Raw genomic sequence first — 22,878 nt, forward strand, 5'->3', positions numbered from 1 at the left:
ATGAAACAAAGCAGTGAAGCTGAGGGTGCTGTTCTGAGAGACAGTGAGGATGCCTTGGGAATGTCAGGCAGCAGAGGAGGCTGTGACTGAGGACCCTGAAACAACAGCAAAGTACAGGACTGACCAAGGTTGTTAATACAAACTCACAGTGGCACTTGTTAAAATGATCCAGGTCCAAAATGAAATGTGTTTTTAAGGATCAGCTCTGTGTTTGCAGGTACAGCTGCACCCCTGTCCCTGAGCAGCTGATACGTGATGTGGAGCACATATGTGCCCCACCATGCTTTGTTTGCTGCCTGATTTTCTGCTCTGGGGCTGTTGCTTGGTGTTAATGGCTGTTTAGAGTATCCTCAGTTGGAAGGGGCCCACAAGGATCATCCAAGTGCAGCTCCTGGCTCTTGAAGTGTTTAAGTGCTGAGTGATGGTCTGTGCAGTGCAGAAGTGCCAGCGTGACTATCTGAGTGAGGGAAGGAGAAGCTAAAAGAAGCTGCTAAGAGGAGCATCTTGGACAAGTGCCAGCTCGCTTTCAGCTGCCTTGGATACCCTGTTGTGCCACAGCTACTGCAGAGAGTTTGTCTTTATGGGTGCCTGGTTTTACTCATCACCCTGAGCCCTGCTCGTCTGGCCAGGGATTCCTTGAGCAGCCTCACAGTTCACTGAGGCTGGAGTGAATTCTGTGCTCTGAATTCTGTGAATTCCCTGTGATCTGATAAGCATCTGTATGGTGGATGCCATGGAGTGGTGGAGCAATCCTGTGAGGGCTTAAAAATGTGTTCTGAGGCTGTAGTTGCAGCACAGGAGAGCAGAGTGTCTTTGCCTCTCACAGCATGGCCAGGTACAGATATTCCAGGCTCCACAGCACAAGGGTGGAGGTGCACCAGCCTTCTCTCTGCTGTTACAGTCACAGAGTCTTGGAATGGTTTGGGTTGGAAGGACCTTAAAACTCATCTCATTCCACCCCTGCCATGGGCAGGGACACCTTCCCCTAGCCCAGGTTGCTCCAAGCCCTGTCCAACCTGGCCTTGGACACTTCCAGGGCTGGGGCAGCCACAGCTTCTCTGGGGAACCTGTGCCAGTGTTTTACCACTCCTGTTGTAAAAATCTTCTTCCCAATATCTAATCTCAATTTACCCTCTTTCAGTTTAAATAAATATGTGTATCAAAAAACGTCCACGAAGAACGACTGCAGTTTAATCACAGATCATGCACAATTTTTGAAAAGGAGTGGGTTTCTTTGGGGGTTTGTGTGCTGGTTTTTTTTAAAGCCTGCAGCTCACTGGTAGGGTCTGGAGATAATAATTTGCAAAAGAATCATGACTTATATGCGACTGTTTTAAATACAAAGCTGTAAACAGTGTCAGTGTAGGAGGAGATGACTCCAGCTCTGCAAAAGAGACTTAAGCAGGAGGGGCAAAATTACAGGCAAGATGAAATATTTTTGCTTTAAAGGGAATAAGTGGCCATATTGGATGCCAAGGATGACTTTCACATTTGGGGCTTGAACAAATGTCAAGGAAAGTCAGGAGGGAGAATGCAACAGTACTTGATCCATGAAAGGAATCGTGTTTCCTCCTCTGGTGTATCTGCAGTTCATTTAACTGCAAACTGCAGTAAGTGTAGATATCAATACAGTGCATGTATGTAATTAAAGTGGTGAAGACAGAGGCTAAAACTATAATAAGTCTGTAATAGCAGCTGGTTTTTGAACGAAAACGCTGTAACCTGCTTAAGCAGCTTTGGTATCAGTTTATTTTCCCTATTATCTTTAATGAAATGCCTCACTTGACAGGGAATCATAAGCTGTTGTAAAAATGTTTTAATCATTGCTTGGTATGAAAACAGAAGGTCCTTTTGCTTGTCTGGGTGTTTGCTGGAAGTGCATTAATGTTTTATTCATGGCAGTGAGGCCACAGCACGAGGAGCCCTGTGAGTGCCTGCAATAGAGAAGGAACTTAATGATGTTCACTTGAACACATGGGGAAAGTCAGAGGGACTTCTGCCTCTTCCCAAGGGTCAGGCTGCTTTTCCGAGCCCTTTGTCTCCAGGTTTAACCCTGGGAGCTGAGTGTTTGAGGTGGCCTTCCTAATTTACTAGCAAGATCAAACAGGGAGTATTTTCTTTATTTATTGCTGGAGGTGTTTGGTTTTTGTTGCCATTAACTGACTTCTGCCATGGATAAATCTATTAACTAACCCTCTAGGAGTTTAGAGGGCTTGTTAGCCCGTTGCCAGTTTGTTTTTCAAGCCATCTAATAATGCCTTCCACAGAGTGGTCAAGACATTCTTGGCATTTAGTCCGAGATTATTTTTAAACACAACCGTTTGAGAACCAGCTTCGTAATTTCTTCAGCTGTGCTGGTATTTGTTCAAACTGTGCAGGTTCAGAAGTGGACATAAGTTGCTTTTCTGATGCCGGTTAGGAAACTCAGAGTAATTTCAGTGCACCAACCTGGACTGTGCCCCTGAGGAACAGCAGATATGATGGTCTGCTGGCTTCTGAGAAGGCTCGGGGTCTTCATGAAAGCCTTTGAGAGGCATTGTGGTGAGGTGGGTCAGCAGTCACAGGGAGAGTGGGCTGGGAGAAACACCTGCAGATTAAACATTCTGGGTGATTCAACTTCAGGCATGACACCAGAGAGAGAAAATGGCTTTGGGTGAAGAGTCAGTTCTGAAAAGACTTAACACCCTGGTCTCTGAAACCAGGAGATAACCCGAAGGCAGAAGTTGTGGGTTTGGACCAGGAGAATGACGGACTAGAGAGACTTGAACGTGCCCCTCCTGAGTCCAGAAAAACCAGCTAAAATGAACATGGGCTGTTGAGTTTGGGACAAAAGGCTCAAAGTGCTTTCTGAAAAACTTACCAGGGTGCTGAGTGAATCCCCTCCCACACATCAGCAGAGCTCTGGTGAGCCTGGTCGCAGTGACCATCCCCAGAGCAGGGGAGTTGCCAAGAGGGCTCAAGCACAGGGTGCTCTGAGCAGGATCCTGGCAGGACTGGAGGAGAGAGCGAAGAACTTGGAAGATACAATTCTGGGGTTCATTTTCCTAAAGAAATCACATTTTAACTCGAAGGAATTAGCTTGTTTTAAAAGCTCAAGTGCAGCGTTTCAGGTTGCTTCCAAAACGCGCAACCTGGAACTAGTACAGATCCCGATGGGTTTGCTTTCCCTGTTCCCTGTGACATTTGCTGAGTGTTTGGCTTCAACAACATAGGACAGCCTGAGCTCCACTCCCCTGCCTCAGAGCTCTGTATGAGAAAGTATTTCCCTTCCTTAGTTTCAGATTTGTTGCTTTCCATTTCCCTGTACTGCTCGTAACGCATCACCCTGTTTCGTGCTTTCTCTGGATTTTGCTGCATTTTGTGCTAAGTCTTCACTCCCAATGCCATTCAGGTCCCTTTGCAGGCAGTTTTTACACAAGAAAATTGCACTCCACCTACTAAAGAGCATTTTACTCCCCTCGGGGAGGTCCTGTGCTAGTATGCAGCGATTACAGTGTATCTGTGATCTTGCACTAGTGAAGCTTTCCTGGGTTAGATTTAGCTCCAGTGAACAGCAAATCTGTGATTTATTTTTGAAACGGTGCATTCTGTTCCAGTCAAGTTTTGCTCCCTGCTTCCCATTCTGTAGCTTTGTTTATCTTTTAACCATGCTGCAAGTATACAAGTGGACCGAATTACAAATTGCATAATACTACAAGGACACCAGAACATTCCTGGCTAAAATTTTTTTGTCTCATTGCAGCCTTGCCCTTCATGTAGTACCACCCTTGCTCCCCACTGCGATGTCAGCGTAGAGGAAGGAGCTATCCAAAATGGTTGTCAGGATGAGCATAAAAACAGTACAAAGGTAATTTAAGTATTTCTCACTCCCCTTCTTTTCCCTTATTTCTCTGCTTCCCTCAGCTTTCTCATTTTTGCTCCGCTGTTCCTTTATTCAAGCTCTTGAGCAGCAGAACGGATTTTGATTTCGAGCAGTTGTGTTCTAAAATTTAGTTCAAGTCCCCTGCCTCAGTTTTCAGAATTTTTAGTAATTTTATGGGCTCAGATTGATAGTGAGAAGGACCTAAAATTTGGACTCTTTCAGTTACGCTGAGGCTACTCAGAAGGCACAAACAGCACTGCCAGGCTCTCCATCCCTTACCCCAGCGGGCTGTGTCACCTCACCACAAGTGATGTGTCTTGCCAGTGTCTCCTGCATTGCAGCTCTAAGACACACAGCTGAAATTCCCAGCTTTCAGTCACTTTGCATCCATTTCTGACCAACAGATACAGCACCTTACATGTTCCTCGTGCTGCTGCTGCCATGGTTGCTTTCCTGAAGCCACCTACTTCTTCCTCTGCCTTTCCACACGTTGCCTGTTTGTCGTCTTGTTTGTGGCCTTCACAGCCCCTGCTCTGCCTGTCACCTCTCCCTCCTGAACATTAAGCTCCTGCCTAAATGCAGACTGGGGACCAGTGCTCATCACCTGGCTGTTATATATTCAAATAAGTTTAATGCTTTCCCTCCTCAGAGCGAATCACTTCATAAACACACTCTGAGACAACAGTCTTGTCCTTCACGTCTGGCTTAAAACTTTTCTCGCCTATAAAGGTGGTTGGAAACCTTGCCAGCACTTACTCCACTGCTCAGCCACTCAATTACCCTGTGTTTGTCTCTCTGCTCTCTGTCTGTACTTGACCTGTTGTCTCATGCCTAAATTGTAAGCTCAGAAGCAAGGCCTGCCTTACTGGGCTGTAGGGGTGTGTTACACAGCAGTTCTGTGCCAGGATTCCCAGGAAACAGCCTAAGAGAAGAGTCAAATAATAATCCCTTCAGCCCTGAGGGAGGTGGAGCAGAGTGGCCAGCACATACTGCTCTCAAACCAGCACGAGATCTTTAAGACAAAAACCCTGGGAGATCTGCAGGTGGGCAGGAGATGTTTCTTCTCCACGCTGCCTCTGCCCACGTGCCAGGGATCTCCAGGATCCAACTGCAAACAGAGATTGTCCTCAGGTACCAGGGCAATGTCTTCATTGGAATTATCCTTTAAGTTCCTTCCTCCTGCAGCTGTACTGGCTTCATGTGTGTGAATCAGCCAGTCATCTGACCCTGCTTGGAGGAGGTCTGTGCAGAGCAGAGGAAAAGGGCTGTAATTTTGCTGGAAGAAACATGTTAGTGGAGACCAAATTGCACGTCCTCCTTGGATTTGGTTTGGTTATTACTCAGCCAAAAATTGGAGCTGTTACGTGGCTCTCCAGTAAGTCTGGGATGCCTCTGTAACTGAGAGCCTTAAGAACAGCCACATGCACAAAGTTACTGTGGCATTTGATTTCCAAATCTTCCTTGAAGTTCCAGGTCTCTCGGGAAAAGGAGCCGTAAGCTCCCTCTACCCATCTCTGGAGTCTGTTCCCTTCCCATGCCACATGCTGCCCTCATGTCCCCTGCCTTTTGGGAATGTTACTGATGTTTGACCACATCCTTGGACCTCTGTGGGTCCCAACAGCCTCTGGAGCTTCCCTATCTTTTGATAAGAGGAAACTCTCACATCAAGTCTCTGAGTTCTCAAGCAAACCCTGTTGCCTTCAGAAGCCACAGTAACACTGGAGCTAACAACATTTAATAAATAGGGATTTTCTCCTACACAAACAGTTTCACACTCTAATCCCTGCCTGTAAAGATTAACAGAGTGGAGACAGCACAGGGAAACCTTGAGCTGACTGAAGGAAAGAATTTTCTTGGAGATTTGAGCCTTTGCCAAGGAGCTGAAGAGAAAGTCCATGCTGACCTTCTTTGAAGGAGCAGAAATTTTCACTGCATTTTTCAGATGATCTTAAAGAACAGCAGGGCGAGCAGACAGTGCACAGGAGTCCAGATCTTTTATTTGAGCTGACTATAGCAAAAACTGTGTTCTCTCAGTTACTGCTTTTCAAGTAACAAGTGGCTGCAGGGGTGAGAAAGAGGAGAAAGACACTTTATTATGAAAAAAAAGGTGGTAACTATGACCTTCAGTTTTTCTTTAGGCCTCAGGTTGTTCTGGGAAGTGCTCTGAGCAAATACAATCCTTAGCATAAATATAAAAAAGCCCCCACCAAACAAAGAAAACCCTTCACTAGCAGCTTGTTGGTCTGTTCTCTTTGGTTTCCCTTTGTTAGTTCTCCTTATCTCCAAACCTGGCTCTGCAGGATGCCTTGTGCTCCATAGCTGTGTTCCCTCTGAGCAGGCTGGATAACCTGGTAGGGATGCAGGAGGACTTGCTTGGAAGCTGCTGAATGTTTTCCCTTAGAAAGAAAGAACATGGTGACCTTTTATGTGAGAAGTCCTCATGCCTCTGGCTTACAGGGGAGTGTCCCTCTGTCCCAGGCAGCACCTCTCCATCCAAGAGGGCTCTTGATCTGCCCCTGCTGGGATATGTGTGGCTGAAATCACCTTTCTCTCCTGGTTATTATGGTCTGTAGCAAAGCATTGGCAGCACACCAAGGAAACTACCCAATTTCCTATTCCTTCCTCAGCTGCTGTCGCTGCGCAGTGAACACCTGCAGGCTGCCAAAACAACTGTTGTGAGGGCTAGAAGGGACTAGACTGGGAATCCTTCCATCTCCTGGCTCCCAGCTCTCGGGCTCACACCTCCGCTGGGGCAGCCCAAGGATCCCGCCGTCCCCCAGGGAGGGAGGAAGGGGAAGCACAACCCACCTCCCTCCTGCTTTTCCTGTCGCTCCAGGGAACCATTCCAACACACCTTGTTATGGCTTTAGCTCTTGAGGTCTTGGCTGTGACAGGGAGCCAAGCCTGAGTGGTTCCTGACTCCTCCCTGCACGAGGTTCTCCTGCTGCTCCGTTAGCTTTGCATCTCCCCTGGTCGTGCCTGCACCTCTCACTTTACCTATCTGTGTTCGTGGGCCTTGTTTGCTTCACAGCATAGATCACACGAGGAAATTGAATTAATTTTGCATGGGCAGCCAGCAACCAGATATTTTTTAACTTTAACTAAGTTGATTTTACAATGTCAGTAACATATTTCAGCATGTGGTTGGGGTGGTGATGATATTTATGGTATTTATTTATGGTCACTGCGGTGGCATCCAAGAATAGTCTTCTGGAGGAGCTTGTCAGAGCTGTTCAGGCAGGAATGGAGAAACTTCTGTCATGAGTGGGCTTCAGGATGAGGATAAATGCTGCATGATAAGTGATAAGATGTGGAGGGGGGAGATGAACATTCAAATATGCTAAGTTTGCTCTGTGTTTGCATTTGAAAATGATCCTGACTAACTGCAGTTCATTTTCATTCTAACCACACTTAGTTATCTAATTCTTTTGGAATTGCTTCAGTGCATATTGGTCTAGGTCAAACAAAATGTAAAAGAAGGAACTCCAGGCTCCATGAAAACAGAATGATTTTTGGTTAGAAGTAATTTGTGTTCTCAAATGAAAGCAGAATTGGTGATGCTGTACCTAAGCCGTGTTGCAGGCTGGTGTCAGAATTAACACTGCAGTCTTAATTAATACAAAGGCAGAAGAAAACCAGAAAGAAGAAGTATGCCTTAGTCAGTGAAGAAAATGTAGTTTAATTTGTAGGATTTTTTTGTTTTTTTTGGTAGGCTGATGGGATGTACAAAAGGGCTGTTCCCACAGGTAGGAGAGAGGAGGAAGCTCTGGGAAAGCAGCAGGGCTGTAGTGGTCAGGAAGGATCAGCAAGGGCTGGCAGAGTGAGTTGTCTCGTGATCTGTGGAAAGTCAGCACAGCTGACGTGGGTGTTTAAAAAGCTTTTTAGGGGAATCTGAACCTTAAGACGAGGGAATGAAATTTGGGCCTGTGGTTCGTTGTCACTGCATGTGTGAAAATGTACATTGTTTCCTGCTCCTTGGAAAGCTGGTCCAGAAAAAGCAAAAAAGACACCTAAATAGGGATGTGCCTGCAGAACGTGGAGGAGATACATCCAGAGGAGATGTGGAGGGGTTCAGGGCAGGTGGAGTCTGGTCTTTGATGTGGTCAGGTCAGAACTCAGTGTGTTGAGGAAGAACTTCTTCCAGCTTTTGCTCCTTGGAATCCCGTCTGTTTGCCCTCTCAACCACTAACATTCCCTGTGTATGTTTTCCTTTCTGCCACCCAGGCTCCGGGAGGACACAGTCCCAAGACTCAGAATGGCCTTTTGAGTCCTCCACAGGAGGAAAAGCTCAGCAACAGTCAAACCTCTCTGTATGAAATGCTGCAAGAGAAAGGCCGATGGGGCGGGGTGAGCCTGGACCAGTCCGCTCTCCTCCCTCTGAGGTTCAAAAATATCCGAGAAAAGACAGATGCTCACTTTGTGGACGTGATTAAAGAGGACAGGTAAGGAAAATGGAGTGTAAAATCTTGTAAAGGTGAAAAGGCAGTACCAGGGTCCCGTATCTTTAGTCTTTATTTGTGTGGGGTTTTGTCCAATTACTGTTAACATACAACATGTCCTACATTTTCTGATTTTAGTCTTTATTCTGCTTAAACTGCCGTGGGAATTTGATATCAGAAACATTCTGTTTAGAAATATGCAAAACCACTTTTTTCATGGCTTCCATGGTGAACAGTCCTCCTTCGGTGGAACCTCGGGAAAGGAAATTGCTCTTTAAATCCCCTGTCACGAAGTTCAGCTCTATCTCCACAATCAAACGTCGTCTGAATGCACGTAGTTTGTACCTTCCTCTGCAATTCACGGTGTGACAGAGAATCTGAACCACGAAACTCACGTTTTTGTATAGCAAAAGAACAACAGCTGATAACACAGTGTGACTAACACCTAGAAATCATGCTGAGCTTGGAAACAGAATTAATAGGAGAGAATTCTCATGCAACTGCTACCTCCTTACATATTGCAAAGTTGGTTTCTCACTCTGTTCCAAACAAAGGAAAATGATTTTGGGCAGAGGAAATGTTGTCCAAAATTCAGTAGTGTGGGATTTTTATAAACACAAAATGATATATCCCCTGTTATGACAGTGACTTGACTGGAGCAACTAAACAGATAACTCCAGTTTGTTATTATCTATGGCTATTTTTGTTTTTGTTTTTGTTTCACTGCTTCCACTCAAATTGAGGGTGTTTTGTCTAAATATCCTTGAAACTGCTGTGTGCTTGTGTGGACTCTGGGCTGCTTGGAACAGGGACACATCACCTGAACTGGAAACATAACTAAGGCAGGGAGAGGTGACAGCAGAGGACAGGAGTCCCTCTCCAATCTCTTATCCAGGTTTTCTCAGTTTACCTTTCTCCTGTGCTCAAATTCAGTTAAAGCTTAGGTTCCTTTATTATTTTTTTCTGTGTATGTTCTGTCACTGGTGGCTGAGAATTGGTGTTTAGCTGATATTTTCAAATATTAGAAGACAGTCAGATCAGGAAAATCCAAGTGTTGGCAGAAATGAGCAAGAACAAACAGGATTGTTGTTTAAAATGTAACCAGCACACTGCAAACTTTAACTTATAGAAGTAGATTAATTTATGCCCTGGGTCTGCTGAAGATACTTCGGTCAAGCTCTCGTGTTCCCGGCGCTTTCCTCCCGCCCTCCCAAAATGGATAATTCTCTCTGATTCGGAAAAAAGGAAGAAGCAGGACTGTGATTTGAGATCAGTCAAAGCCTGGCTCTTTTTTGGTCTCAATTAAATATCATCATTACCATATTAAGTGGGCCATTTCTTGTTGCCACGGAAACTTCTCTGCCGAGTTCAGTTCATGTAAACATAACTTTCCAAAAATAATCTTCTGATTAATTAGCTCTAAGCAAAATGCTTTAAGCCTACTGGTTTACACTGATCTTTTCAACATCTCTCAATGAGAAATTATTTGGAATAAGTCCTTTTAAAAGCGTTCTTGATCCCCTGCTATAAAACATAATTGTTGGTCTTGACGAATCGAGCATCTGTGGGGATCTTTGGATGTGGAATTCGAGGTGTTGTTTTACAGGAATCCCCATTTTCAGTAGGTTTTGTTGCATTGGTCTGACGTTGCTGCAAACCCAGCAGCAGCCAAGTGACTTTCCCTGAGCACTGGGCAGCAATTTCCACAGGATTCCTATTGACAGAAAGTACTTAACCCAGATATGATGCTAAGGTGCATAAATTAACCCCACAGGCTTCCTGGAGAGCTGGGAAGGGTAAATGTGTCCTCAGGGGATTCAGGAGCCTGGACACTGCATTAGGAAGCTGCCTGGGAGGAAGTGCTGGACACTGGTGATATTTTTCCTTTCCAGTCTCCTTCTGGAGCTTTAGCTGTGTGCTTGGGAGCTTTTTTGCATGCTGAGATTTAACCTTGGAGCTGATAACTCAGCACTGCCTTTAAAAATAATAGTAATGAAGACAGTCTTAGTGTGGCATGTTTGTATTAGTAATTCTAGAATACTTTTATGAAAAGTTATCAGTTCTTACAGCTTGTTTATATTTGACAAACAGGGTATGGTTTGAGCTTTGAGTCTGGCTTTACTACTGTCACCATAAAAATACTGTTCATTGTAATCTGCACATTACTGAGTGTATTTTAAAAGAAAACTGTATTGTAAGAGTACAGAATGTTTGAACTTAGTTTCATTGGGAATATCCTCAAAGGATTCTCGGGTTTGGGATTTTTGTTTCCAAGAAAAATTAGGTATTCCTTAGGTTGTAAACCTCCTGAAGTACAAGAACAGGTACTCATGAACTGATCAGGGCAGTAATTCCAGTAATCTCTTTAGAGTTACAGAGCACAGTCCCAGGGATGTATGGAGCTCCCCCAGAACTGGGTTCTGTGCAGCCCTTCATCCCCTCCTTGGGTCAGCTTCCTGTTTAAATACTTTTAAAATTTGTTTGTTTCTTTCATCTCCCACTTCCCAGTGTTGCTTGATCCGGGGAGCACACAAATCCCTGTGCTGGGAGGCACAGTGGCCTCCTGGGGAGCACATTATGTACTTGACTGTTTAGTCGAGTAAAGTGGGATCTTCCTCTTTGGGACAGGCGTGGGTTGACATGGAGCTGGATTGGCACTGGGAATGCTGCCTTCTCCCTCCTTCCATCCTGTTGCACCTTCTGTTTTGTGCTGCACTGGCAGCTGGATTGTTCCTCTGACATCATCCAGCATAACATCACCGTCCTCTGTTGAGCTTCCCGGGAGGAAGAAAGGGAATTCAACAATCCTTTAAAAAAAAAAACAACCAAAAGCTTTCAAAATTCTTAATATAAGATGCTCTTAGAAACATCTAAGAGAGGGGAGGAACGAAGACAAGGAATAATGACAGACAGAAGGGTGGCTCAAGTGAATGTGTCCTGTCGTTCTTTCAGGGCATCCTGATGTTCTTAATATATTGGCCAAGGCCAAGGTTATAAAGTATCAGCCATATTCATGGTTAGAGTCGTTTGTCTTCTCTGGCATCAGTCTAAGAATTTGTGGTTGGTTGGTCTTGCATTTCAGTTCAAAAAAGTGCTTCCCAACATGCCATTGTGTGCTGGGGAGCCTGTACTTCCCAAAAACCCCTCTGCCAAGGGGCAAAATTAAACAGAAACAAAACCCATAACCAACCTCCCCCAAAAAGAGACTCTTTAGGATCTTTCAGCTTCTTCATCTGCTGAGAGTTTGACCTCATGTGCATCTCTAAGTCAGGTCCTTTCAGCTCTCTGACACCTGCTCGAGAAAAAAAAAGGAGTTGCAGATCAAGTGTCAGAGCTGTCTTTAGGAAACTTCACTCATAAACCTCTTACAGCTAATGCAAAACTCAACTTTCTGTTTTTCCTCCAGAGGATCGGAAATATAAACAACTTTTTAATGATTGAAGCCTCTTTTATGTTGTTTATTTTGATTTTTTTCTGCACCTGACACTGGAAGAGAAGGTGAAGGAGGGCATAAACACCCTCTGGTGGACGCTGCCTCTGGGTCCCTCAGCTCTTCTGAGCTGGTGTCATTATTTGTCACTGGCTTTGTTGATGATTCTGGTCATTTTAAATCATCTGTTTCAACAGTAAATCTAAGCTCTCTGTCTCCTCAGGTTCCATTTCTTTGCAGCCCAGATTCTTAAGGGAGTGTTTTACCAGTCGAGTTACTGAGTCATTTTAGTGTCTGAAATAACAAGAAACTGCTGTTTTCTAAAAGGGACAATGGTTTTTTTCCCCTAACAATTTGTCACCTTTGTCATCCTTGGCTTGCTTTGAGCAATAGAATTCCACCCAAGGCACAAATATCCCTCAGCCACGTGTCTCCTGAGCTTGTGCCTCTGTAGCAGCAATTAACCTTTACTGTTTGCTGGCTTATATTGCAATTATCTGGAGTCATCTGGAGTGAGAGCTGTTAAGTTTCTTGAAGGACTTGTTAGTCTCTTCCTGCAAGTATAAAAGTTTGCTCTCTCATTTTTTTTTGTGGAATATTTCCTTTGACTGAGTGAGTGTTGTGACTAAGGGGATACTTTGGTGATCAAGAGCAGAGAAAAGCCAAAGGAACTTCAAAGCCAAGGTCCAGCATCCCTAGAAAGAGCAACCACAGACTAGGGGGGGTCTGAAAGAGGTACAGCTGAACAAACTGATGTTTATGTTGTCTTTTTTTTTTTTTTAGCCTCATGAAAGATTATTTCTTTAAACCACCTATTAACAAGCTGAGCCTGAACTTCCTGGATCAGGATTTGGAGATGACCTACAGGACAAGCTACCAGGAAGAGGTGTGTTTCTCCTGGCATTGGTTTCCTTCTGTAATCCATCTGAGAAACTTTCTGTCGTTTTCTGGGGGTTTTTTTCAACACATCTCGTTGTAGTTGATGACAACGGTCATGAAATGTCAAATGTGATTTACTACTGGTATTGCTGCCTCTGCAAACAGTCTCCTTTCAGTTTATCACAGAATCACAAACTGGTCTGGGTTGGAAAGGACCTTAAAGCTCATCTTTTTTCGCCCTCTGCCATGGGTCTCCCTGGAGCCTTCTCTTCTCCAGGTGAACACCCCCAACTCTCCCAGCCTGTCTCCAGAGCAGGGGAGCTCAAGCCCTCAGAGGATCAACATACCCTGTACCCCAAATCTAGTCTTACATTTGGACTAGAAATCCATTTTCACAGTCTACCAAGGTTCACTAATTACTTCTCACTCACCTTTTCTCCATGTTCAGGTTAATGTTTTAAGGCTCTGTCTTGGCCAGAGAACCGTGTTGAGATGAAAGTAAAGGACCAAATGCTACTTGCCTCCTCATCAAATATCCCAGCTTTGAGAATGGCAACTTCCAGTTTGATTTTTTTTCAAGTCACAGCCCCATGGTTACCCCTGTGGAACCTAAACCCTTGCTGAACTCAAATGCCCTAATTCCATAAGTGTGCTGCATTCAGAAACCCTGTGGAACTGTAAGGAGCAGGGAGTAAGTTGTGAGGAACTCGGTACTCTCTTCAGGATTCTGCACCGAGTGTAACAAGTCCTCAGTTCCCTCAGGGGCTAATAATATCACAGGCTTTCCATGCCAGTGGATATCCCTGCCTGGCTGATAGGAACTGGCATTTACATAAAGTGACATTAGGTGTCAGTTAGAACTGAGGCTGCATTTTCACCAGGAGCTGAAAAGCTGCTGCCAGAAGAAGGCAATTGCTCTGCTCTGTCCTTCCTGTTCCTCCTCCTCCCTGTTCCTCCTCCTCCCTGCTCCTCCTAATGGCTCTGGTGCTTACCAGCCTTCCCTGCTGTGAGCAGCTCATTTACTGGCCCAGCATAAAATATTCATGGTTTGTTTTTCTGTCTGGGGCTCTTTCTTTTCCCATCCCTCTGTGTTCTGCCTCGTGGAACCAGCAGCTCTCGGAGGGGTTGGCAAATGCCAGAGCCAGCCCAAGATGCCAGAGCCAGCCCAAGATGCCAGAGCCAGCCCAAGATGCCAGAGCCAGCCCAAGATAAGCAGCTGGCAGCAGGAAGGGGAATGGGCCCTTCCCTTCCAGCAGTGCAGAACTGTTAGTTTGGTTCATCCAGCTGCAGAATTGCATTGGGCTAAATGTAGGTGTTGGTTTCTTTTCTTCCCAGTAGTATGTCCTACATCTGAGGGCAGGTGGGATTTCTGCTTCTGCTGCTCATTGCTTTCAGTTCTGGGCAGTGTTGTTGTGTTCTCCCTGGCAATAGCCCCTGTTTGCTTGTTTTCCAGTATTTCCAGGTGAGACCTAACTTAATTTGTTTTACCAAAGGAAAGCCCAGTTGTGTTGCAGTTCAGTCTGTTCACTTTGTTCACTCCATACTCATCCTGCAGCAAAATAGTCTAGTGGTATCTGCATAAAGCTCTTGTAGCAACAACGGGGAGAAACTTCCCCTGGCACACTGGTTTATTTGCAGATATAAAATAAAATTTGCAAACTATACAGAAAATAGTAAATCAAGTTGTTTCCAATGGACAGATTGGAAAGAGAAATGAAGTAGTAATAACCAAACATATACAGATTGGCCTATTAATGTGGATATGTAGGGAAATCCTAGAAGGAGCACCGATGAGGTCTGTTCATTTTTGTTAGTAGTAAGCTATTAATTTGAAAATCATTATATAAATCTCCCTGGAAATGGGAATCTTCACCCTCTAATAGTAACTCTGCAGCACTGGGGCAAAAACCTTTTAAAGCCTTAATATTAGCAGAGTACTGGTCCGAAACAACAACAAAATCTTCTCTTGGAGAGTGAAAAGAGTTGTCAGCACTCCTAGTTCTCTAATTGCCTGGCTGTCAACTGCTGCTGAAAGTAACTTCCAGCACCCCTGAATTCCCCTCTAATTACACAGTGCCAGCTGCATGCTTGGGTTGTGATCCCTCTCCAGAGTCAGCTCTGCTTCCCAGGAGCTTGCTTAGCCTGTTCTTGTTTGGAAATGAAGGCACTACTTAGCCCTGTCAGAGCATCTTTAACGCTGTCACTGGGGATACGGTGCTGCTTCCCTTGATTCAGTTGGTGGGACTTGGTGTGTGAACAGCACTCTGCTGCTCTTCAGGTTAAAAGGTGATTTTGGCACTGAAGTGATGCTGGCTGAATTTACTGGGTTGCAGAGAGGTACAAATGAGGGACTAGTTTGTTTCCCAGTATTGCTCAGTGCAGGAAGTGTTCTGAGGAGCAAAGGAAGCTTCCAGATTAAACCAGAGCCCTCCAACTGGGTGCCTTCATGTTGACATTGATAACATAATTTCTGTTTTTCTTTGGAACTTGCTTTCTGTGGTCCCTTGGGCAGATATAGACAGTCCCAAAAGTGGGCTCACCCAAGTAAGCTGGGATGTAGAGCTCATGATCTAGTTTTCAGCTGGACTGTCCACAGTAGCACAAGCACAGCTGCACAAGCACTGGGCCAGGACAAGATGGGATGGGAATGTGTGGTGAGGGGTTATGGAAGAGCAGGACTTGGTGTCCTGAGCTCTGATCAATTTGGATTACACATAATCTCAGTGGCTGCTTTTAATGGTCTGAAAGGGAGATGTGAACCCTGCCACAGGAGCCGTTACTGTGGGGAAGTGTTTGGAGAGTTTTCTTAAAGACCCATCGAGGCTAAAAAGTAAAATCTGTTATTATTTTAAATTGAAATCATTGAAGAAAATGTCTCACAGCTTTATCTGCTAGTAATTATATTCATGTTTCTTTGCACAGAATAGTCAATATTCATGTTATTTTATTTCTGTATCATAATAGTGTGTAAAAATCACCTCAATCCTGGGGGCTGTGCTGCCAATGCTTTTTTCAACACAATCTTCTCAGGGAACTGTGACAGCCATGGCACCACCTCTTCTGCTTCTTGTTTCCAAACATTCCTTACATTGGATTAACGAAGTGGCCAAAACTTCTTTATTCCCCAACTTGTTTTGAGCTGCTGTTTATCACCCAGTTGAATTCAACAGAGTGGCGTTTATTCGTGTCCAGCCCTTCCCTCAATGCCTCTATTGCACACAGGTCATGAAGAATGCTCCAGTGAAGACGTTTGCCAGCGCTACCTTCAGCTCGCTCCTGGACGTGTTCCTGTCCACCACAGTCTTCCTCATCCTCTCCATCACCTGTTTCCTGAAACACGGCATGGTGGCGTCCCCTCCGCCCCCCGCCGCCGTCGCGGTGTTCGTCGTCGCCATCCTGCTGGAAGTGCTGTCCCTCGTCGTCTCCATTAGGTAAATAACCAGTAACAGAGCCTGGGAATAGCAGGGGGAGCTGAGGTGGTGGCTGGCTCGGGAACATTTTGTTTGACAGCCCCCCAGGAACACGCTTGGACGGTCTGTGATGTTTGAAGAGCAGCGTCGGTGCAGCCAAGGCTGGCGGCAGATCTTGTGCAGAGAGAGCTCTGGCTGCAGGGACTGCAGGAGAAGTGTGGCTCTGATGGAGGCCACTTAGGGAAACGGGATCTGCACACTGTGCCTGCGCCTCTTACTGTTCCTTGGGATGCCCCATGAGCCTCCCCTCACAGGGCCATCAGAATCCAAACAGGAAACTTTTGTCTGTCCTTCAAACAAACCCACCCAAAAAATTCCTAGATAACAGTACACCGTTCTGGGGTTAAAGCTGAAATCATGTATCACAGGTGCAAAGAGCAGTCCTTCTCTCAAAGGAAAAAAAGAAAAATTGCTAAAGTCACATTGCATCTGTCCAGAAATAGTTTCTTTTTAAAGTTCCGTGGATTAATGTCGTAAGAGCTTGTGTTTTCTGTCTGACATGTAACTGGAGGTCAGCATTTCCCTGGATTCAGGGCTGTGGGATAGGCACTGCTGCTGAAGGGAAGGGAGCACTGGTTTGTCTCTGCAGGAGTGGTACTTTGCAGTGCCAACCCCACACAGCAGCAAAGAATCCTCAGTCCCTGAATCCTTGTCCTGCCCCTCAGCCTCATCTGTGCCCTTGGAGGGGAAGGCTTGGCTGTTTAACAGTGACTCCACAGTCCCCATAGGTACCCAGTCACCCACAGGACATGTGTCCTGGGCTTTGAGGACACCTGCAGGCCTTACTCCCGTGGTAACTACTCAGTGAGCAGTTCCTCTGGAACGTGGGGTTCCAGGGGTTACTCACTCATCCAGGTGTAGCAACCAGCAGTTGTCTGTGTGTTCAGTGTTCATGCTCTCCTGGGTGTGTTGTCTGATCTGTGCAGATACCCCGTGTAACCTGTAATTAACCCAGATGATGGACCTATTAATAAGTTGTTTGTTTGTGTGTACGTGTGAGAGCGAGTTCACTGTGCCCTCCTCAGCCCCGTTTTCCCGGCGCTTCCCTTGACACAGGAGCGTGATAAGGGTGGTGTGTGGAAACCTGTGTCCTCACCTGTAGTTCTGCAGATCTGTCAGGAATGTGTAAGTCAAAATGCTTCTGTAATTACAAGTTGGAAGGAATTCTGCTGCTGTTTCGAGAGAAACAAGAGATTACAGTGTGCACTCTTATTTTGACTTTACAAGGTCAAGGTAAAAATACTGGATTAGTGCTTTAGCCACTGAAGGAAGTTTGTATCTCAATGAGCATATAAATGTATGTGTGTTACATCAAAGCTGGCACAGAGAGTGAAGAGGGGTCATGTGTGAACAGTGGAAATGCTTTTAAAGGTAGTATTTCTTAGTGGGGGTATTTGATTGTTGCGATTCAAATCATTTTTAGAAAACCTGGAAATTCAGAAGGTGTTAAGAGCTGTACTGGGAGATGGTTGAACTGCAGGGCTGTCATTGTAGTGTATCCTAAAATGGATTAACTCATGTTCTGTCCTCTCTCTTGCATCAGAAATGCATTTTCCCCTTTGCAGAAGTCTCTGCACGCTGGTTTGGGTGGGGGAGAAGTTGTTTTGGCCCTTCAGTGTGCCCAGGCAGCTCTGCCATCTCACCAACAGCAGGTGGTCTGGCTTTGGTGGCCATGAACTTGTTCAGCTGTGAACAGCTCAACACCCACTTTGCTGAAGAGCTGCTTTCTGCTGTCCAGATTATTTGGAGAAAAGTTGTGTTCACTCACTTTTCAGGTGAATTCTTGCTTCGTTTTAGTATTTTTCAATTCACTGGTTTTCCCACTTGTTTTCCCAATGCTACATTACATTTGCCTTTCCTTGTTTTGTCCGTTCATAAAAATTATTGCTATAATCTTAGAAATATTTATAGGTAGGTACATAAGGTTTTATTGCAGTCCTGTTCTATAATTGGTGGTTTATGGTTTTCTTAAGGAGAAGGAAAATTGTTGTTTTCAGTCTGTCTATATAGTCAAGAACTGGCAAAGTAGTTTTGCCTTCCTGAGCCGTGTGTGGCTGTGCAGGGGTTTGGCTTCAGTGCAGCACTGTGTGGTCAACCCAGAGACCCCACAAATTCTCCTGGTTACTTTGGGAACCAGGAATTGCTGGATGGAAGAAGCACCAGCTGCCCTTCCCTGCCCTCTCTGTCAAACCAGCAGTTGAGGAGTAGGGACGTAGAAATTGAGGCCCCAGATATCTCTTGGAGTGTCTGCAAATCACTCTGTATTTTAGCACTTAAATATTCTGAGTTGGAAGGGGCTCAGAAGGATCACTGAGTCCAGCTCCTGGCTGGAACCTCCTGCCATGGGCTCACACTCGTGATCTTTCCTCTGCTAACGAGATTTAATTTGTATTTAACTTAACTCTGATCATCCCATCTAAGGTAACACTGGAGTAAATCTCTTACAGTACAAACCCAGGGTCATCTCAGATCTGAGCTGGTCCTACCCAGGGTACCTGCTTGAAAACAGTCTCAGACCTCACCTGAACAGAGCAGGCTTTGTAGGTGAAAAACCTCAGAAGCTTTCTGGCAGGTTTTCAGTTTTAAATGTAAGGACAGTGGTGTATTTGGGTGGAACTTTGGTAAGAAAAGGTGTCTAGTTGGGTTTGGAGGGGGTTTTTTGTTGTTGTTTTGAATTTATAATACATATTTGTTTTCTAGTAAATACATAAGATAGACTTTTGGGCCACCCCAGTCTCCTGGGGCACAACACTGCTGTACGGTTCCCTTGAGCAGAAAGAAGGCAATCATATTTTTCCTCTTCAAATCCTCTCCCAAGTGAGGACTGCTCCCTCTGACCACTCATTATGCAGTGCAGAGCTTCCTGTGCAGAAATGTCATCCCAAATGACAATCACAGAATACCAGCGAGATATCTGCAGGGAGGAGATCGGACTACAATGCTGGGCACAATCCCAGAATTTCAGGAAAAGGGATTATTTTAAGACCAGAAAATTCTTGCCTAAGTTTCACATTGTATTTTCATTATCGTGATGTGAAACACCCTGTCTTTAAATCAGTCTAAATTGTAATTAAATCCAGGACTCAGCCTAGCAAGGATCACTTGGCTCCTGTGGCTCAGCCCTCGGTCCAGCTGAGGGAGAGGGAAGGGGAGCACTGTCTGTGCCTGGGCAATGAGAAACAAAACCTGAGTTCTGGAAGAGCAGAAGGCCTCATGGAGCAAAGCTTACGAGGGAGAAGGATGTTTTGATTCCTCTGAAGTGTCTGATAATAAATTATTGGAGTACCTGTAGATGAGGATCCCACTGTTAGCACAAGAGCCACTTGAAAATTAATTGTATAAAGCTGCACGCCAAAATTGGTGCTTCATTTGTGAGCACATGGAAAATGTCAGCTCCTGCTCTGTACATGTTCTGTAAAGAATGTCCTTCGGCCCACTTGAAGTGTAACTACTTTGACAAGTTCAGTTGAAGCGTAAGAGGTCCTGAAATTCTGGGTTTTATAAAAAAAAAACTTGGGAAATGTCACTGAACATACAAATGCAAGGTTTCACTTGGGAGTCTGAGGAGTGGGTCTGCAGGAATGCAGGTAAAAGATAGCTGCCCACTATTTTTGTGTAAATACAGGGGGTTTGTTAACTAGATGATTTTGACACATAGTTCTTGAGTAAAACTGGCCATAAATGAGTTTGTTTACAAAAAATATGTTGCTTTTGATGATGTGCTTCAGAGAAGAGTTGTGGGTGAGGAGCTGAGGGCAGAGAGTGGGTGTTTCAGCCCTGCTCGAAAGAGTGAAAGGTGGGAGCACTTCAAGTTGATTCATGAATTTAAAAGGGCCTTTCTAGAGAGCAAAACAAATTATCTCCTGGATGAAGCAAGCGAGTGCAGTCGAACACTGGAATGGGAAGTTGTGCTGTTGTCTGACTGAGCAGAACTGCCCTTTTCCTGATGCTTCACCTTCCCAGCCTTGCTGAAGTGCCACCCACGCTCTGTCCACAGCAGAGAGACCCTGTGGCCAAGCACTTGGATCTTCCTAAATTCCCAGTGACCAGGAGCAGAAATTGTTTCCTGCATCCCGAGCTTAACGAAGCAGATCTGTTAACACGACTGATACAGAGTCCTGATGCCGGGGAAAACAATGGAGCCTGTTTGCCTTTATTTATTTCTAACATCTGGTATTTAATATCCCACCAAATTGCTGCTGTGCCAAAAGCTTTTGATTCGAACTCTGGGAATTGATTTTAAACTGCCAGTAAATACAGAAATGATGGTAACAGTCTCCATTAGCCATTAATCATTTATGTCAAAGTTACTAATTTGAACTCCAGCTTGTGTAAACATCTCGGAAGCTTCAGCATTTAAGCCCCGTTGAGCTGCCCACTGACACTGCATTATTTACTGATACTGCCCTGTAGCCATTAAATCTGTCTGCAGCTCTCACTGCTGTCTGGATTTAATGCACTCCTGACTTCCTGTGCTGGGAGCGTTGGGCTGGATCCACCGGCTTTCCCTGCTAGGGATGGGAATTCAGTCGTTTAATTCCAGAGCGCAGAGCTCTGCGATAAATACCAGCCCGAAAAAATCAGTGCAAGAAGGTAAAGATTATCAGGAGAAATGTGGCATTGCCCTGGAATTTGCACTGTCCCTTTGGAAACACACAGCTGCCTAAATAAAGCAGTGTCCTCATCGCAGGATTAACCGATCGCGTTCGCCGGTGGATTTGTTGCTATAGTTCCCACAGGAATTTGTCCTGGCATGGAGGCTTGGCAAAAAGGAACACTGAAGAAGTGGAGTCCCTGGTGTGTGGGTTGGGGTGAGAGACATGAGCTGCACTGGGTATCTGCCACTGAGCTGGGTCCTGTGCCAGGCAGGATGGGAGCGATGCGGAGATCCAGGAGAGCGTAGGCAGAGCTGCCGCCGAGCTGCCTCGGGAGAGGCTGGGGGTGCAGGTTAACCCAGGGAGCCCCATTCCCTTTCCTCTCACACTTCAGCCATGGAGATCCTAATCCCAGTCCGTAGGCTTTGGGAGAATGGAACTTTGTTTTTAGAGGCAGGAACTCGATTTCAGACGTACTTGGTGCTGAGAAAGTAGGGCTGTCACTGAGCACAGGGGCAGTTCTGTCATCAGGGTAGGACACTTTATAACCCTTCAGAAACCCAAATTCTTGCTCTGCAGAGCTTTTTTTTTTTTTTTTAAATTTTATCTTGCTCTATATCCAGTTTTTAAATTTCAGTGCGTTGTTGGAAGCTCTGTTTCCTGATGGAATACAGGTATAATTTTTGGTGTGAATGGAAGTCCATTAAACTGAAAACTGGCAAATCTGTGAGCACCCTCTCGTGGGATCCCGGTGTATTACACTGTATTCCATCCTCCCAAATTTCTCTTTTTAATGCATTTAAGGATAATTTCCAGACTTGAATGTATTAAAATTAAATAAGTTAAATTAGAGGAGAGCTCTTGATGCTTCGAAAAATGCTTGTGTTCACAAAACTCACAGAAGTCCAGACCAGAGAATTAAAATATCATCCATAAACAATGAATATTTAAAGGTGTGGAATGAGTGTCAAATTCTCATAAAGAAATTTAAATTCAGATGGTTCGTATCAGGCTTTTATCCAGCATAAAACCTTGTATTTCAGACAACAGGGTTAAAAATAAGTGTATTGCTTTTCTCTTTTTAAAACTATGGTGATATGGGGTAATTTATGTAACTTTGAAGATTGGGAATTTCATATTTAGTGTATGTGATACTTTTTTTTTCATCTCTGAGCATCTCTGTTTAAAAAAGGTGTAATTCTGTACCGTTTGGGCTCTGCTGTTGTCCAGAAGTACCTGCCCGGACTGAGTCTGGGAATTCCACACATCCCACTAATGGCTCTGGATGCAGCTAACTGTGCTCCACTACCTTTTTATGTCTCCATAAAAATAATTAGGCACTTGAACAGCAGTTGCAGTTTTTCTCAAGTGACTAATGTTGAGCTTTGAGAAGGAAGTTATCCCAAGGATTTATTCCTGTGGATAAATAATAGTTTTCCATGCAATGCCCTTGAGCATCGAGCATCCTTTTACCGTCCCTTATTCATTTCAGCAATTAGAGCTGCTCTCATTAAGGAGCATCTCCGGTGAGCTGCTCTCCAGAGCTCTCCCAGTTGGCTCCCTCAGCTCTTCGCAGGTTCGGGCCGTGGTTCCATCGGCAGCTCGAGGCGGGAGCCGTTCCTTGCCTGTGAGCCGTGTGGGATCCAACTGGGATGCTGTGCTGGCTCCCAAGGAACGGGGTGGGTGCCAGCTGGCCCACGAGGGGCTCAGCCCAACTGCTTCTCCAGCTCTGCTCCTGCCAGGCTGCCAGAGCTCAGCCCACGCTCCTCTTCCCCTTCCCTAATGAGAGGGAACGGAGCCTGGTTGCAGACGGGGTGGTTGCAACTGGGAGAACTGGTTTTGGTTGCAGTGGGATGGAGCTGCACAGCCCTGGGTGCTGGAGCTGTTAGTGGGGTGCACAGCGCTGCTTTTCAAACGTTTCTGCTGTTATTTTCAGTCATTTGAATTTGTGAAAGCTTCCCCTCTCCCTGCCTGCTTTATTTATGAATGGAGAGAAGTCTTCCCTGTGCTTAACCATCCAAGTGAGTGAAATTTGGCTTTCAGTTTGCCTCCTCGAAGCCCCCATCCCGGGGCTCTCCCTGCTGGAGCAAACACCCAGTCATCTGTCAGCAAAGGTGGATCATTCCCTGGGATGACCAGCAGGTGCTGTGGGTGTAACACACCGTGGTTGCTGACACAGCCCAAGTGAGGGACCTGGAGTTGA

At 45.3% G+C, this 22,878-nt stretch overlaps 1 protein-coding gene across 2 annotated transcripts in view; it reads left to right on the forward strand.

Moving 5' to 3' along the window:
* Nucleotides 1-22,878, forward strand: part of ADCY9 (adenylate cyclase 9) — an 85,843-nt gene that overhangs the window by 48,680 nt on the left and 14,285 nt on the right. Inside the window, exons 3-6 of one of the 2 annotated variants that reach the window (XM_017808802.1) lie at nucleotides 3,743-3,847; nucleotides 8,087-8,304; nucleotides 12,515-12,617; nucleotides 15,833-16,041. In XM_017808802.1, the coding sequence (XP_017664291.1) occupies nucleotides 3,743-3,847; nucleotides 8,087-8,304; nucleotides 12,515-12,617; nucleotides 15,833-16,041 (635 nt within the window). The remainder of the gene's footprint in view (nucleotides 1-3,742; nucleotides 3,848-8,086; nucleotides 8,305-12,514; nucleotides 12,618-15,832; nucleotides 16,042-22,878) is intronic. The other variant, XM_017808803.1, reaches the window with a different exon arrangement.

Source organism: Lepidothrix coronata, unplaced genomic scaffold (assembly GCF_001604755.1).
Source record: "Lepidothrix coronata isolate B3197 unplaced genomic scaffold, Lepidothrix_coronata-1.0 Scaffold24, whole genome shotgun sequence".
Lineage (NCBI taxonomy): Eukaryota > Metazoa > Chordata > Aves > Passeriformes > Pipridae > Lepidothrix > Lepidothrix coronata.